At 39.9% G+C, this 16,799-nt stretch overlaps 1 protein-coding gene across 2 annotated transcripts in view; it reads right to left on the bottom strand.

Annotated features, from left to right (window-relative positions):
* Positions 1 to 16,799, bottom strand: part of TOGARAM1 (TOG array regulator of axonemal microtubules 1) — a 115,450-nt gene that overhangs the window by 49,585 nt on the left and 49,066 nt on the right. For both annotated transcript variants that reach the window (XM_025392846.1, XM_025392847.1), the window contains exons 8-9: positions 2,377 to 2,466; positions 485 to 660 (exon numbers count right to left, since the gene is read on the bottom strand). In XM_025392846.1, the coding sequence (XP_025248631.1) occupies positions 485 to 660; positions 2,377 to 2,466 (266 nt within the window). The remainder of the gene's footprint in view (positions 1 to 484; positions 661 to 2,376; positions 2,467 to 16,799) is intronic.

The raw sequence follows: 16,799 nt of genomic DNA, 5'->3' as shown, positions 1-16,799 counted from the left end.
AATGAGAATGCCTTTATTAAGTGGGAAGGGTGGATAATCTATTATTTAAATGATTAAGGATCAAAATTTCTTTCTTTTTTTTTGCCCCCCTTGAGACAGTTTCACTGTGTTGCCCAGGCTAGAGTACAGTGGCGCAATCATGACTCACTGCAACCTTGACCGTCCGAGCTCCAGTGATCCTCCTACCTTAGCCTCCCAAGTAGCTGGGCCCACAGGCACGCATGGCTGTGGCTACATTTTTGTATTTTTTCTAGAGAAAATAGGCTCTCTACTTTCTGTGACTAATTTTTGTATTTTTTCTGGCCAATTTTTGTATTTTTCCTGGAGACAGGGTTTTGCCACATTGCCAAGGCTCAAAATTTCAACTGTACTAAGGTTTTTAAAATTTTAATCGAAATACTTTCACCACCCCACATCTGATATACACAAAACAATGACATACTGTAAGCTTAAATTTATTCTAATAATTAGCAAATAACCTTACATCTTTTTCATTCTCAACATCAAGATATGATGAAATATTTTGCTGGACTGATCTTCCATAAATCCCTGATGGTGGTTCAATACTTTGTTTAATTGAAAATGTATCCCCATTTTCCACAGAAGGTATCACTGATTGGCTGCAGGTTGCTGGTGCTGAACTTAAACTTCCAAATACGCCTGAAATCAACCAACCACCAAATAGTCATTAACTAATTATGTGATGGTAATCTAGATAACACAGTTTAAGGTAAGGTTCTTGCCTTCAAGAATCAAACAACACAATTAATAAGAAAAACTGCTAAATAATTATAAAATATAAAAACAAATACCCTAACAGGGCAATAATATAAGAGGTGCCAGAAGGCAGTTCATGATAATAAGTGAGAGCTGCATATTACAAGTGGTAAGCACACATAAAGAAAAGGTTGCTGTGAGCTGTTTTTGTTTTCTGTTTGTTTGTTTGTTTCAAGATAGTCTCTCTCTGTCACCCAGGCTGGAGTGCAATAGCACAATCTCGGCTCACTGCAACCTCCACCTCCCAAGCTGAAGCAATACTCCCACCTCAGCCTCCTGAGTAGCTAGGACTACAGACGCACAGTACCAGGCCTGCCTATTTTTTTTTTTTTTTTTTTGGTAGAGATGGGGTTTTGCCATGTTGTCCAGGCTGGCCTTGAACTCTTGAGTTCAAGTAATCTGCCCGCCTGGGCCTCCCAAAGTATGGGGATTACAGGAGTGAGCCACTGCGCCTGGCAGTTGGGTGTTTAAGATGGCTTCAAGGAGCAAGAATTTGAGATGGGATTTGAAGACAGGAAGGATCTGTATAAAGTAAAGGAGAGAGAGAAATCTATGAGATGGTGATGTTTACATGCAGAGTTGAATGTTTATAAAGCATTTATGTGGAGCGAATAAATGAGCTTGGTTGGGCAAATAAAGGAATAACAGAAAATAAGTTTACAAGAGTAAGCTGTAGCCAATCAGAGGAGGGTTTTAAAATAACTTAATGGGCCAGGCGCGGTGGCTCAAGCCTGTAATCCCAACACTTTGGGAGGCCAAGACGGGCGGATCATGAGGTCAGGAGATCGAGACCATCCTGGCTAACATGGTGAAACCCCGTCTCTACCAAAAAATACAAAAAGCTAGCCGGGCGAGGTGGCAGGCGCCTGTAGTCCCAGCTACTTGGGAGGCTGAGGCAGGAGAATAGCGTAAACCTGGGAGGCGGAGCTTGCAGTGAGCTGAGATCCGGCCACTGCACTCCAGCCTGGGCGATAGAGCGAGACTCCGTCTCAAAAAAAAATAAATAAATAAAATAACTTAATGAGACTATCAAGCTACGAAGTTAGGAAAAAATTTTCAAGACTTTTATTCTATTTCATCATATTGAACAAAAATAAGATGCATACCCTCAATGTATACCACTACATTCTAGTTTTCAATTAAAATAGAAAATAGCTTTAAAGGATACTTGCAATAATTTTGTTCAAGGTCCCTTAGCCCCCTTAAAATATATAATGGGAGTTTAATTTTCACTTGTCTAGATTTTGTATGGGAGATAATTACATTGATTATTAAGCTGCTAAATAAGGGCTATTTGAATTTAAACTATGCTAAAACTAAGTAAGCTATCTTAAAACTGTCTTAGAAGTACCTAAACTGCAGCAGTCACATAATACATCCCTCTGAAAATTAATGACATGAATTTACTAGTTTCCTTAGAAGATAGAAACGTGAAGGTAAGTATTCACTTCTGATTCTTTTAATGAAGATAGTGTAATACATTTGTAAAAAGAAGTTCCGCTCAACACTTGAATCAAATTCTTTTCTATTCCTTTTTGATAGGCTTTGCTTCTATATGGTGAATACATATAATTAAGAAGTGAAATAACTTTGAAATACCTTTTCCAACAACTACTACTGAGTCTTCTGATAAAGTCTTTGTGGATATGAAGTCAAAACTGGAAATTTGCTGTGGATTTGATGATGACCCTGTAAATCCTAAAAAAACCCAAAACAAATACTTAAAAATATTTGCTTATTATGTAGTATCTTAGGATTTTGTAACATGGTCTTTTAAAACTGAAAATTTATTTCATACAAAGAATTTACCATTTATTCATACATGTTCATTAAGTCATTATTTCATTATAAATGTTTGTAACTGCAATACTAGAATGGACTAGGCACTAGAGAGAAAATAAACCTTTCTTTTTTTTTTTTTTTTTTTTTTTGAGATGGAGTCTTGCTCTGTCGTCCAGGCTGGAGTGCAGTGGTGCGATCTTGGCTCACCACCACCTCCGCCTCCTGGGTTCAAGCGATTCTCCTGCCTCAATCTACTGAGTAGCTGGGATTACAGGTGTGCACCACTATGCTCAGCTAATTTTTGTATTGTTAGTAGAGACAGGGTTTCACCATGTTGGTCAGGCTGGTCTCGAACTCCTGACTTCATGATCCGCCCACCTCAGCCTCCCAAAGTGCTGGTATTACAAGCGTGAACTACCATGCCCGGCCCCTTCCTTTCCTTAAGGAGTTTACATGTCAGGGTGAGGTGTGAGAGGCATACAAGTGAATTATCACAGCATGATAATCAGGCAACAAAAGGGTAATCAAAAAGGAAATCCACTGACATCAGAAAATAGATCAGGTCAATGTCATAGCAACCTGTACTTTTCTAGGTTAACTTTTATCTTAGTTTCTGATTCTTTATTTACACTCTCACTAGACTGTAAGTTCCATGGAAATAGGATCTATGTCTAGTTTTGATGATTTTTCTTTCCCAGAGTCTAGTATAGTGTTTGGCACATACCAGGTATTCCATAAATATATGTTAGATGAATGTATCAAGGCAAAAAAAGAAAAGAGAAATATATATTACTTTAGGTTTTATGAAAGAAAAGCAGTTAAACAGTAGTAAATTCAATGAAATAATTGATTTTTAAAAATTAAGCAGCAGATAGATTGTTTTGTTAACTGCTAATGGTAATAGCAACCTGGCTTTATGTGAAAATGGCAAAGATTAAAGAAAGAAATCCACATAAATGACCATTTTTCATGTATTTCTTCTTTAGTATGGAATAATCAAAATTAGTACACACTTATACAGCACACATCAACTAACAGAAACACGGTTAGCCCAAAAATGTGTTCTGTGACAAAGAGAAAAAAACTCAGTAAATGGAATAATTTGCTCAACAGTTCACACAAACATAAAATCACACAAACATAAACTATCAAGAAACAAATGGTTAGACAAGTCTCATCAGAAAAAAATATAAAGGACATGTTATCTCCAAGGAGTTTTTCATTTATAAAAGAAGCTGTCATTAACCATTTTTAATATATTTTTATTTTTTATACTATTTTTTCTTAAAGAAATGTTGAAAGAAATATTGTTCATTACGTCTCAATTCTAAAATACATAGAAAAATATGTTTAAAGGCTTCTTCACACACAAATATCATTACATATTTTTTCTTTGTTATAATACTTTCATCTAATTCAAATACAGAGAGAGAAAATAGTAAATCATGGAATCTAGTTTGCTAATACTTCAAGCACCCTCCACTGTCTCAAGTCATTAATTGAGACAGCAGACATGATATGGACCATTACAATTAGGAAAGGGCCCCTAGGTCCTTCACATACAAATTAAGAAAACTAATATTAAAAGTGTGAGAGCATAGGGCATGAAGAGAAAAACAGTAAGAGGTAATATAAAACGAAATGAAGCTGATGCAAGATTATTAAGGGTCTTAAAAGTTATGCTACGGGGCCAGACGTGGTGACTCGTGCCTGTAATCCTAGTACTTTGCGGGGCTGAGGTGGGCAGATCACCTGAGGTCAGGAGTTCGAGACCAGTCTGGCCAATATGGTGAAACCCCTTCTCTACTAAAAATACAAAAATTCACTGGGTGTGGTGGTACATGCCTGTAACCCCAGCTACTCAGGAGGCTGAGGCAGGAGAATCACTTGAACCTGAAAGGCAGAGGTTGCAGTCAGCTGAGATTGCGCCATTGCACTCCAGCCTGGGCGACAAGAGTGAGACTCCATCTTAAAAAAAAAAAAAAAAAAAGTTATGCCACGGAGTAGGAACTTTGTTCTGCAGAAAACAGAGAACTGCTCGTGTTAAGCTTGCCAACAGGGCAAGACTTTTCTTTATATGTCACAGAAAAAATGAATAGCTCTAGGGGTCCTTACACAGGTCCAAGGGACAAGCTTGCAACCTGTGGCACACCTGAGTAAGGAAATTGATGTAGTGGCAAAGGGTTGGCCTCATTCTTTACGGGTAGTGGCAGCATTAGCAGTCTTAGTATCTGAAGCAGTTAAAATAATACAGGGAAGAGATCTTACTGTGTGGACATCTCATGATGTGAACGGCATTCTCACTGCTAAAGGAGACTTGTGGTTGTCAGACAACAATATCGGGTATCAATATCAATATCAGGCTCTATTACTTGAAGGGTCAGTGCTGCAACTGCGCACTTGTGCAACTCTTAACCCAGCCACATTTCTTTCAGACAATGAAGAAAAGATAGAACACAACTGTCAACAAGTAATTGCTCAAACGTATGCCGCTTGAAGGGAGCTTCCAGAGGTTCCCTTGACTGATCCCGACCTCAACTTGTATACTGATGGAAGTTCCTTTGTAGAAAAAGGACTTCCAAAAGTGGGGTATGCAGTGGTCAGTGATAATGGAATACTTGAAAGTAATCCCCTCACTCCAGGGCCTAGTGCTCAGCTGGCAAAACTAATCAGGCACTAGAATTAGGAGAAGGAAAAAGGGTAAACATATATACAGACTCTAAGTATGCTTACCTAGTCCTCCATGCCCACGCAGCAATATGGAGAGAAAGGGAATTCCTAACTTCCGAGGGAACACCTATCAAACATCAGGAAGCCATTAGGAGATTATTATTGGCGGTACAGAAACCTAAAGAGGTGGCAGTCTTACACTGCCGGGGTCATCAGAAAGGAAAGGGAAGGGAAATAGAAGGGAACCGTCAAGCGGATATTGAAGCACAAAGAGCCACAAGACAGGACCCTCCATTAGAAATGCTTACAGAAGGACCCCTGGTATGGGGTAATCCCCTCTGGGAAACCAAGCCCCAGTACTCAGAAGAAGAAATAGAATGGGGAACCTCAGGAGGACATAGTTTCCTCCCCTCAAGATGGCTAGCCACCGAAGAAGGAAAAGTACTTTTGCCTGCAGCTAACCAATGGAAATTACTTAAAACCCTTCACCAAACCTTTCACTTAGGCATTGATAGCACCTATCAGATGGCCAAATCATTATTTATTGGACCAGGCCTTTTCAAAACTATCAAGCAGGTAGTCAGGGCCCGTGAAGTATGCCAAAGAAATAATCCCCTGCCTTATCGCCAAGCTCCTTCAGGAGAACAAAGAACAGGCCATTACGCAGGAGAAGACTGGCAACCAGATTTTACCCACATGCCCAAATCTCAGGGATTTCAGTATCTACTAGTCTGGGTAGATACTTTCACTGGTTGGGCAGAGGCCTTCCGCTATAGGACAGAAAAGACCCAAGAGGTAATAACGGCACTAGTTTCATGAAATAATTCCCAGATTCCAACCTCCCTGAGGCTTACAGAGTAACAATGGCCCCGCTTTCAAGGCTACAGTAACCCAGGGAGTATCCCAGGTGTTAGGTATACAATATCACTTACACTGCGCCTGGAGGCCACAATCCTCAGGGAAGGTCGAGAAAATGAATGAAACACTCAAAGGACATCTAAAAAAGCTAACCCAGGAAACCCACCTCGCATGGCCTGCTCTGCTGCCTATAGCCTTGCTAAGAATCCGAAACTGTCCCCAAAAAGCAGGACTTAGCCCATACGAAATGCTGTATGGACGGCCTTTCCTAACCAATGAACTTGTGCTTGACTGAGAGACGGTCAACTTAGTTGCAGACATCACCTCCTTAGCCAAATATCAACAAGTTCTTAAAACATTACAAGGAGCCTGTCCCCGAGAAGAGGGAAAGGAATTATTCCACCCTGGTGGCATGGTATTAGTCAAGTCCCTTCCCTCTAATTCCCCATCCCTAGACACATCCTGGGAAGGACCATACCTAGTCATTTCATCTACCCCAATCGTGGTTAAAGTGGCTAAAGTGGAGTCTTGGATACATCACACTCGAGTCAAACCCTGGATACTGCCAAAAGAATCCAAAAATCCAGCAGACAACGCTAGCTATTCCTGTGAACTTCTAGAGAATCTGCGCCTGGTCTTCAAGCAACAACCGTGAGGGAAGTAACGAAAATCGTAAATCCCCATGGCCCTCCCTTATCATATTTTTCTCCTTACTGTTATCTTACCCCCTTTCACTCTCACTGCAACCTCTCCACGCTGCTGTATGACCAGTAGCTCTCCTTACCAAGAGTTCCTATGGAGAATGCAGCTTTCCAGAAATATTGATGCTCCATCGTATAGGAGTTTACCTAAGAGAAACCCCACCTTCACCACCCACACCCATATGCCCCGAAACTGCTGTAACTCTGCCACTCTTTGCATGCATGCAAATACTCATTATTGGACAGGGAAAACAATTAATCCTAGTTGTCCTGGAGGACTCAGAGCCACTGTCTGTTGGACTTACTTCACCCATACCGGTATGTCTGATGGAGGTGGAGTTCAAGATCAGGCAAGAGAAAAACATGTAAAGGAAGTAATCTCCCAGCTGACCCGGGTACATAGCACCCCTACCCCTACAAAGGACTAGATCTCTCAAAACTACATGAAACCCTCAATACCCATACTCGCCTGGTAAGCCTACTTAATACCATCCTCACTGGGCTCCATGAGGCCTCAGCCCAAAACCCTACTAACTGTTGAATGTGCCTCCCCCTGCACTTCAGGTCATACATTTCAATCCCTGCACCTGAACAATGGAACAACTTCAGCACAGAAATAAACACCACTTCCGTTTTAGTAGGACCTCTTGTTTCCAATCTGAAAATAACCCATACCTCAAACCTCTCCTGTGTAAAATTTAGCAATACTATAGACACAACCAACTCCCAATGCATCAGGTGGGTAACTCCTCCCACACGAATAGTCTGCCTACCCTCAGGAGTATTTTTTGTCTGTGGTACCTCAGCCTATCGTTGTTTGACTGGCTCTTTGGAATCTATGCGCTTCCTCTCATTCTTAGTGCGCCTATGACCATCTACACTGAACAAGATTTATACAATTATGTTGTACCTAAGCCCCGCAACAACAGTATCCATTCTTCCTTTTGTTATCGGAACAGGAGTGCTAGGCGGACTAGGTACTGGCATTGGCAGTATCACAACCTCTACTCAGTTCTACTACAAACTATCTCAAGAACTAAATGGTGAGATGGAACAGGTTGCCGACTCCCTGGTCACCTTGCAAGATCAGCTTAACTCCCTAGCAGCAATAGTCCTTCAAAATCGAAGAGCTTTTAGACTTGCTAACCGCCGAAAGAGGGGAAACCTGTTTATTTTTAGGGGAAGAATGCTGTTATTATGTTAATCAATCCAGAATCATCACTGGGAAGGTAAAGAAATTCGAGATCAAATACAACGTAGAGTGGAGGAGCTTCAAAACACCTGACCCTGGGGCCTCCTCAGCCAATGGATGCCCTGGATTCTCCCCTTCTTAAGACCTCTAGCAGCTATAATATTGTTACTCCTCTTTGGACCCTGTATCTTTAACCTCCTCGTTAAGTTTGTCTCTTCCAGAATTGAAGCTATAAAGCTACAAATGGTTCTTCAAATGGAGCCCCAGATGCAGTCCATGACTAAGATATACCGTGAACCCCTGGACCGGCCTGCTAGCCCATGCTCCAATGTTGGTGACATCGAAGGCACCCCTCCCGAGGAAATCTCAACTGCAAAACCCCTACTATGCCCCAATTCAGCAGGAAGCAGTTAGAGTGGTCGTCAGCCAACCTCCCCAACAGCACTTGGGTTTTCCCGTTGAGAGGGGGTACTGAGAGAAAGGACTATCTGGATTTCCTAGGCCGACTAAGAATCCCTAAGCCTAGCTCAGAAGGTAACCGCATCCATCTTAATCACAGGGCTTGCAACTTAGCTCACACCCAACCAATCAGGTAGTAAAGAGAGCTCACTAAAATGCTAATGAGGCAAAAACAGGAGGTAAAGAAAGAGCCAATCATCTATCACCTGAGAGCACAGCAGGATGGGCATTGATCAGGACATAAACCCAGGCATTCGAGCTGGTAACGGCTACCCTCCCTGGGTCCCCTCCCTTTGTATGGGAGTTCTGTTTTCACTCTATTAAATCTTGCAACTGCAAAAAATAAAAATAAGAAAAAAAAAGAAAAAAAACAGAAGCACTCAAGGTTTTTGTTTTTTCCGGGGGTTAGTTTTATGTGTTAATCAAGGTTTTGAGTAAGGAAGAGATAATGATTGTATTTTAGAAAGACAATTCTGGAAGATTATGCAGCCTGGATTTAAGAGGAATGAAAATAAGAGGGAAGCCTTACCAGAAAGATTTGTAATTACCCAGGGAAGTGGTAAAGAGGGCCCAAATTACAACTGTGGCAGCAGATACATTAAGTAAATAATAGGGTAAGCCACCTCCTAAACTTGGAAGGTAAAGAGAAATAGACAAAAAATAACTGTAATGCTTTAAGCCTCCATAACTGGGAAAATGGTAATGCTACTAATAAAAATGGACAACAAAGGAAGAGAAATGAGTCTGGGAAGAAAGTTAAATTTGGTTTTCAACGTATTTGTTCTTGTTGCCAAGACAGATTTAGTAAATACTTGGTTCAGAGTTGGATGTGTGAGTGTGATGTAATTTTATGGAGTAGAATTAACTGCTGGCTAAAAGATAAAAATATGTTTATGATTCTGCCATCTAAAAAAGGAAGCCGCTAGCAGTGAATGAACATATTCAATAGTTATTTCAAAGCAATTAAAAAAAAGAAATAAAAAATTATATGAAGGTACGAGTTACTTTTAAGAAGAAAAGCATTTTTTTTGTCTTTGATTTTCTTTACATGGGAAATAAAACATGTAAATAAATATGGAAAAATCTTATTCTCTTTTATAAAACAATGAACAACTTATTGCTACCAAATAGAATAGTACTAAATTATATCACAGACTAAATTTTCAGAAATTTACCAAAAAAGTTTTTAATCAAGTTCCATCTTACTCAATTTGAGTTACGTCCACAAAAAAATATTCATGTCCTAAAATGCCTGACTGCCTGTTCATACATAATTTAAGATAATCAGAAATGGCAGGCTAGGTGTGGTGCCTCACACCTGCAGTCCCAGCACTTTGGGATGCCAAGGCAGGTAGATCACTTGAGGCCAGGAGTTCGAGACCAGTCTGGCCAACATGGTGAAACCCTGTCTCTACTAAAACAAGAAATTAGCCAGGCACGGTGGCATGCACCTGTAATCCCAGTTACTAGGGTGGCTGAGGCATGAGAATCACTTGAACCCATGAGGTGGAGGCTGCAGTGAGCTAAGACTGTGCCACTGCACTCTAGCCTGAGCAACAGACAAGACTGTCTCAAAAAAGAAAAAAAGATCAGAAATAACATAGTACAGAAGTTGACCTTATAATGACCACAGCTGCTAAGCACATAAAAATAACAGCTTTTTATTTACTTACATATTTTAGATTATAGGTGCACCTACTAATTATTAGGTTGGTGCAAAAGGAGTATGCAATTAAAAATGGCAGAAGCCACCATTACTTTTGCACCAACCTAATATTTATTTAAATATTTATACCCTTCAAAACCACTTTTTTTATTGTAAGGGACATTTTTAAAATGCAGCTGTAATAGGATCTCTTAAGTAATGGACAGAGTAGTCACAGAGGTACTACTTGCTACTAAGTTTTAAAAAAAAAATTCTTAACAATGGTGTTTTTTTTCCTTTTTTTTTGAGACGGAGTTTCACTCTTGTCACCCAGCCTGGAGTGCAGTGGCATGATATTGGCTCACTGCAACTTCCACCTCCCAGGTTCAAGCAATTCTCCTGCCTCAGCTTCCCAAGTAGCTGGGATTACAGGTGCCCGCCATCATGCCCAACTAAGTTTTTGTATTTTTAGTAGAAATGGGGATTCGCCATGTTGGGCAGGCTGGTCTCGAACTCCTGACCTCAGGTGATCCACCCACCTCAGCCTCCCAAAGTGCTGGGATCACAGGCGTGAGCCACCGCACCTGGCCAACAATGGTTAATGATAACAGCAAAGCTTTCCCAGGCTCTACCACAGGAAAATTATATTCCTGTTGCCCCAACTTTACCCCAGGGTTACAACGTAACTGGGCATCTGGGAGTCATTAATCCACATGATCTTGCATTCCATTTTAGTGGCAAAATGTCTTCTAAAAACGTCTATGTGTGTGTGTGTGTTTTGTGTGCATATATCTGCTGCATTTCCTGGGGGCAGAAGTCAGCAGAAATTCCCTAGTGTTAACCTCACGAGCAACTGCTTCCTTGCAGTGGCTTTTCAGGGAAGCCCAAAAATCATATACGAAGCCTTAAGTTCTCCTGTTTGGCAAAATTATTTGAGCAACAACAGTTCAGCAGCAGAGTAAGACGAAAAACCTCAAAACTGAGAATTCTCATTAATTCTTCTTTATTGGTATGCTTAGGGAGGATTCTGATTTAGATATTCAATCTTTTTTTTTTTTTTTTGAGACGGAGTCTGGTTCTGTCGCCCAGGCTGGAGTGCAGTAGCCGGATCTCAGCTCACTGCAAGCTCCTCCTCCCGGGTTTATGCCATTCTCCTGCCTCAGCCTCCCGAGTAGCTGGGACTACAGGCGCCCAGCACCTCGCCCAGCTAGTTTTTTGTATTTTTTTTAGTAGAGACAGGGTTTCACCGTGTTAGCCAGGATGGTCTCGATCTCCTGACCTTGTGATCCGCCCGTCTCGGCCTCCCAAAGTGCTGGGATTACAGGCTTGAGCCACCGTGCCCGGCCTAGATATTCAATCTTAAAAATTAACTTGTCATGAAATTTACTAACCTTTTGTATGCTTACAATGTCTTGGGTATTGTTTATTTTGTATTTCTAATGCACTAGATGAAATATCAAGTGACCTATCGTCTTCAGAATCACCACCCAAACCTATAGTTCATGTGTTGACCAATTATGCTTACACTGGATGTTGTAAACCCTTTAAAATATTTGAATGATTCCAGTAATATTACACATAGGTACATATCTCCCCCCAAACCTATCTCAACTTCTAACCTTTTAAAAAGATAAGTAACATAATATTAGGAACTATAACATTATAGTACTTTTTGAAGTTTTATCCTATTTTAAATTATATAATACTTTTCCCTGTCCTTGTTCTTAGCAGTTAAGAACATTTATTATACACTATACTACAACATTTCATAAAATAGGCTTTAAAATTATAATTAGGCCAGGTATGGTGAATCACATCTGTAATCCCAGCACTTTAGGAGGCCGAGGCAGAAGAATTCTTTGAGCCCAGGAGTTCAAGGCCAGACTGGACAACAAAGCAAGCCCCTGCCTCCATCAAAAATTAAAATTAAAAAATTCACTGGTGTAGGCCGGGCGCAGTGGCTCACGCCTGTAATCCCAGCATGGTGTTTCACCATGTTGGTCAGGTTGGTCTCGAACTCCTGACCTTGTGATCCATCCGCCTTGGCCTCCCAAAGTGCCAGGATTATAGGCGTAAGCCACAGCACCCGGCTTCTTTTTTCTTTTTTTTTCTTTTTTTTTTTTTTTTGAGACGGAGTCTTGCTCTGTCGCCCAGGCTGGAGTGCTGTGGCCGGATCTCAGCTCACTGCAAGCTCCGCCTCCCGGGTTCCCACCATTCTCCTGCCTCAGCCTCCCGAGTAGCTGGGACTACAGGCGCCCGCCACCTCGCCCGGCTAGTTTTTTGTATTTTTTAGTAGAGACGGGGTTTCACCGTGTTAGCCAGGATGGTCTCGATCTCCTGACCTCGTGATCTGCCCGTCTCGGCCTCCCAAAGTGCTGGGATTACAGGCTTGAGCCACCGCGCCCGGCCCTTCTTTTTTCTTTTAAGACAAGGTCTCCCTGGGCTGGAGTGCAGTGGCAAAATCCCAGATCATTGTAACCTCTGCCTCCCAGGCTCAAGCAATCCTCCTACCTCTGCCTCCCTAGTAGCTGGGACCAAAGGTGCATGCCACCACCTCCAACTTATTTTTGTATTTTTTGTAGACATACGGTCTTGCCATGTTGCTCAGACCGGTCTCGAACTCCTGAGCTCAAGTGATCGGCCCATCTCAGCCTACTAAAGTCCTAGAATTATAGGTGTGAGCCACTGTGCCTGGCCTGACAAGTATTTTTTTTTTAATGGACACCTTTAACTTTACACTAAAAACAAATTTTTTTTAATCCAGAATTTTAAAAATGTGACCTAAGAGCTACCTATTTCCCCATTTCTCTCTTTTCTCCTATTCCCATGAAAAATGAAAAATCTGAAAACTGAGAAGACTCAGTAATTTTTCTTTATTGGTATGCTTAGGGAAGATTCTGATTTAGAGATATTCAATCTTAAAAGGTAAGTCACCATGAAATTTAACCTTCTATACTGGCTTCACTGATGAGACAGTAAACTACATAGGGATACAGAGCTCAGTATCTGGAATCATGTTTCCTGGCTTTAAATTATAGCACTGCGACTCAAACTGCTGAGAAGACCTGGACAAGTCACTTAACCTTACTTGTGAAACACAGACAACAGTACCTCTTCTACAACTGTTGTTAGGATGAAATGAAGAAAATATATGTAAAGGGTTCAGCACAGTGCCTAACACATTTTAAGTACCCACGTTATTATATCTGTAATTTAAAAAAAAAAAAAAAAAAAGCAAAACCTTAATGTAGGCTTCTTCTACTGAATAACAAAAATTTTAATTTACATTTGAATGTTTAAACTAATCACTCTTTATGAATACTCTGCAGCGATTACAACCATAAAACATATACTAAATGCAAAATCCTAGGCATTATATATTTGAGTCATTGTCCATTTTCATATGTAGCTCCAATGTAAACCATTAAGAAATAATGATGTGTGTATATATGTGTGTGTGTGTGTGTGTGTGTGTGTGTGTGTATATATATAATTTTTTTTTTTTTTTTTTTGAGACAGGCTCTTGCTCTGTCATCCAGGCTGGAGTACAGTGGCGCTGTCTTGGCTCTCTGCAGCCTCAGCCTCCTGGGCTCAAGCAATTCTCCTGCCTCAGCCTCCTGAATAGCTGGGACTACAGGCGCACACCACCATTCCCAGCTATTTTTTAATTTTCTTGATAGAGATGGGGTTTTGCTATGTTGCCCAGGCTGGTCCCAAACTCTTGGCCTCAAGTGATTGACGTGCCTCAGCCTCCCAAAGTGCTGGGATTAGAGGTGTGAGCCACTGTGCCCAGTGAAATATACTTTTAAAAAATAATGTTGTATTTGAATAAAAACAGGAAGGTGGGAAGAGGAGGTAGCTAGGGAAACGGGGCTAGAAAGGACTGTAGAATAAAGGGCACTAAGTAAGTTCATAGATAAAAGTTTCAAGAATATCTGATATTAAATCATAGAGAATTTGTGGAAGTAACACACATATCTTTATAAATTCTTAGTCTTGACAGTTAATTCATAAAAAAAGACCCATAAACATACTGGCTTTGGGTGGAAATGTTTTCTATTAATAGGCAAAACTAATTTAATACACTAGAAGAAGTTTATTATAACATCATTCAGAAAATTTACCACAATGTGCTTTAATAGGTAGTGGCAGACTATAGGTGGAATTTTAAAATAATTGTTATTTTTGTGTTTATTGTCCAATAGTCTTTATTCTGAGCATTATCATTTTTATGTTTTACCAATTAAACCACAATAAATTTGTGGGAATCACTTATTTACTGAAAGCAAAGCAAACCCAAATATATAAAATCCAAAACATTAGCAACTTATTTTGAGAAAAGGTTAAATTTAATATAGTGAATTCAATAACAGTAGTATTTCTATAACTTGATCCTAGAAATACCTAATTTACTTGTTAAAAACACAGATTTCTAACCAGAAAGATGAATTCATGAGGCATAAGATGACGCCCCAGAATCAACAGATGTTACATGCACTCAAGGGTGATTCCTAAAATTAGGAAACTTTCTTGGGAGGCTGAGCCCAGCGGATCACGACCATTCTGGCTAACACGGTGAAACTGTCTCTACGAAAAATACAAAAAATTAGCCAGGCATGGTGGCAGGCACCTGTAGTCCCAGCTACTTGGCAGGCTGAGGAAGGAGAATGGCGTGAATCCGGGAGGCAGAGCTTGCAATGAGCCGAGATTACGCCACTGTACTCTAGCCTCTGTGACAGAGAGAGACTCCAACTCAAAAAAAAAAAAGATTAGGCAACTTTGGAAAACACTAAATATTGCATATATAAGTATGTATTATACTATTACGAGATCAATCACACCGCTAAAACTTAAATGACTCCCAAGGTCACACGACTAGGGTCACAAGGGAACTCAAATTCAGGTTTTAAAAATCTATTATTTTCCATTTCCAAAGATATTCTTCCAAAAGTGGGTTCCATTTTTACAAAGTAGATATGACCTAAAAATCAGATATCTCCTCGATTTTATAGAAATACTTGAAAAATTATAGATTAGGAAGTTCAGCCTGAAAAAGGATTAAGGATAAGTTTATGTATTTCTTTGGGTCACTCTCTCCCCTTAGAGGACAAATACATATTGAGTGCCTACTATGCACTAGCTGCTTTATATATGTCACGAACTTAGATTTTCACTACCCTTCTCAAGGTTTATGTTGTTAGATGAGGGAACAAAGTTCCAAAGCAGTTAAGTAACTTGTGTAAGGTATGAATACTATTATTAAACATCAAACTAGGGTGTCAGCTCATCTTTTGGACTCCAAAGCACGTATATACTGTCTTTGCATGCGTAGAAGTGCAGCTATCTCTTTGTTAACGCTAGTTTTATGCAAGCCAGTATACGAAACACGCCTGGTTAAGTCACACATTCCCAATTATGATAAGCCTTGGTAGGTAATCAGTGGGAAATAATCTTCGAGGATCAAGAATCTGAGAGTTGAAGAAAAGTAAAGCAATGGTAGTATCATTAAAAAAGGTGCCAGTGCAAGACGTAATGGTATAACAAAAGAGGTAATAATTTTGTTTGTGAATTAGGGAAAGTTTCCCAGAGAAACTGAGCTGTTTTCACAGCTAAATAGGGTATGGTATGGATTCTAGATTTCATCCAGAAAAAACAGTATGTGCAATTGCAAAGAGATAGGAAATTGTACTGATGGTGGTCTGATTCAGCTGGACACAAACAGGGAAAATACAAGATACAAAGAGGGCAGTGAAAAATGAGGCTGGAGAGGTAGGCAGGGACCAGATCATGAAAGGATGTCCAGAATGAATTCAGGCTGGCCAATATAGTCAGATTTGCACTGTGGGGAACAGTGTCAAAGTGAGTGAAATCGAAGCTGGGAGAAAACTTAGGAGGCTAAGTAGGTAATAAATAAGGAAAAGTGTGTACTAAAGCCATGGTAGTGGGGATTAAAAAGAGGGGTTGAGATTAAGACACATTTAAGAGCAAGAAATTTAAAATCTTAGCAAATAATCAAATACATATACAGTTTTTTAGGAAGGTAATTATAATGTAAAGCAGCCTTAAAGTTGTTAGGACTTTTACATTAGATCACGTGAAACTTAACATCATATCCCAATTTGTTACAATTTATTCACAATTCAATGTAGTTTCACTAATCCTAAGAATCACATGCAGTTCTCACCCTAAATAGATCATAGTGTAAATCTTTTTCTAATTGACTAATTACTAAATCTATTTTCTGAGAAGTGATGTTATAAAACTAGAGACTTACAGGCTTAGTTCACAAAAATTCTTAACACAAGATACACATGAATTTAACTACTGCTAATAGTTAAATATTGTTTTTAAAGAAAATTGTCTTTCGGGATGTCCAGTGGTTCCCAAACTATGCTGCACATTAGAATCATCTGAGGAGTTTTCAAAACTCTGACAGCCAACACCAACTAAGTAACACTCCACACCAACTACATAAAAAATCTGGGGGTAGGAGCCAGCCATAGGTATGCCAACGAGCTGTAAAAGAGATCAGTGATTCAGGTAAATAAATATTTTTTTCTTCCAAAACAATATCATATTCTTGTCAAAAGGACCTTTTAAGGAGTAAAAAAAAAATGATTAGTCTTAACTGGTATCCACAACAACATGAAATCTGAAATGCACTTGCTATCATTTTTTACATCATTTGAAAATCATACTTTTTATAAATTATGTT

The sequence above is a fragment of the Theropithecus gelada genome, chromosome 7b (genome assembly GCF_003255815.1).
Source record: "Theropithecus gelada isolate Dixy chromosome 7b, Tgel_1.0, whole genome shotgun sequence".
Classification (NCBI taxonomy): Eukaryota; Metazoa; Chordata; class Mammalia; order Primates; family Cercopithecidae; genus Theropithecus; species Theropithecus gelada.
This window is presented reverse-complemented; position numbering and strand designations above follow the sequence as displayed.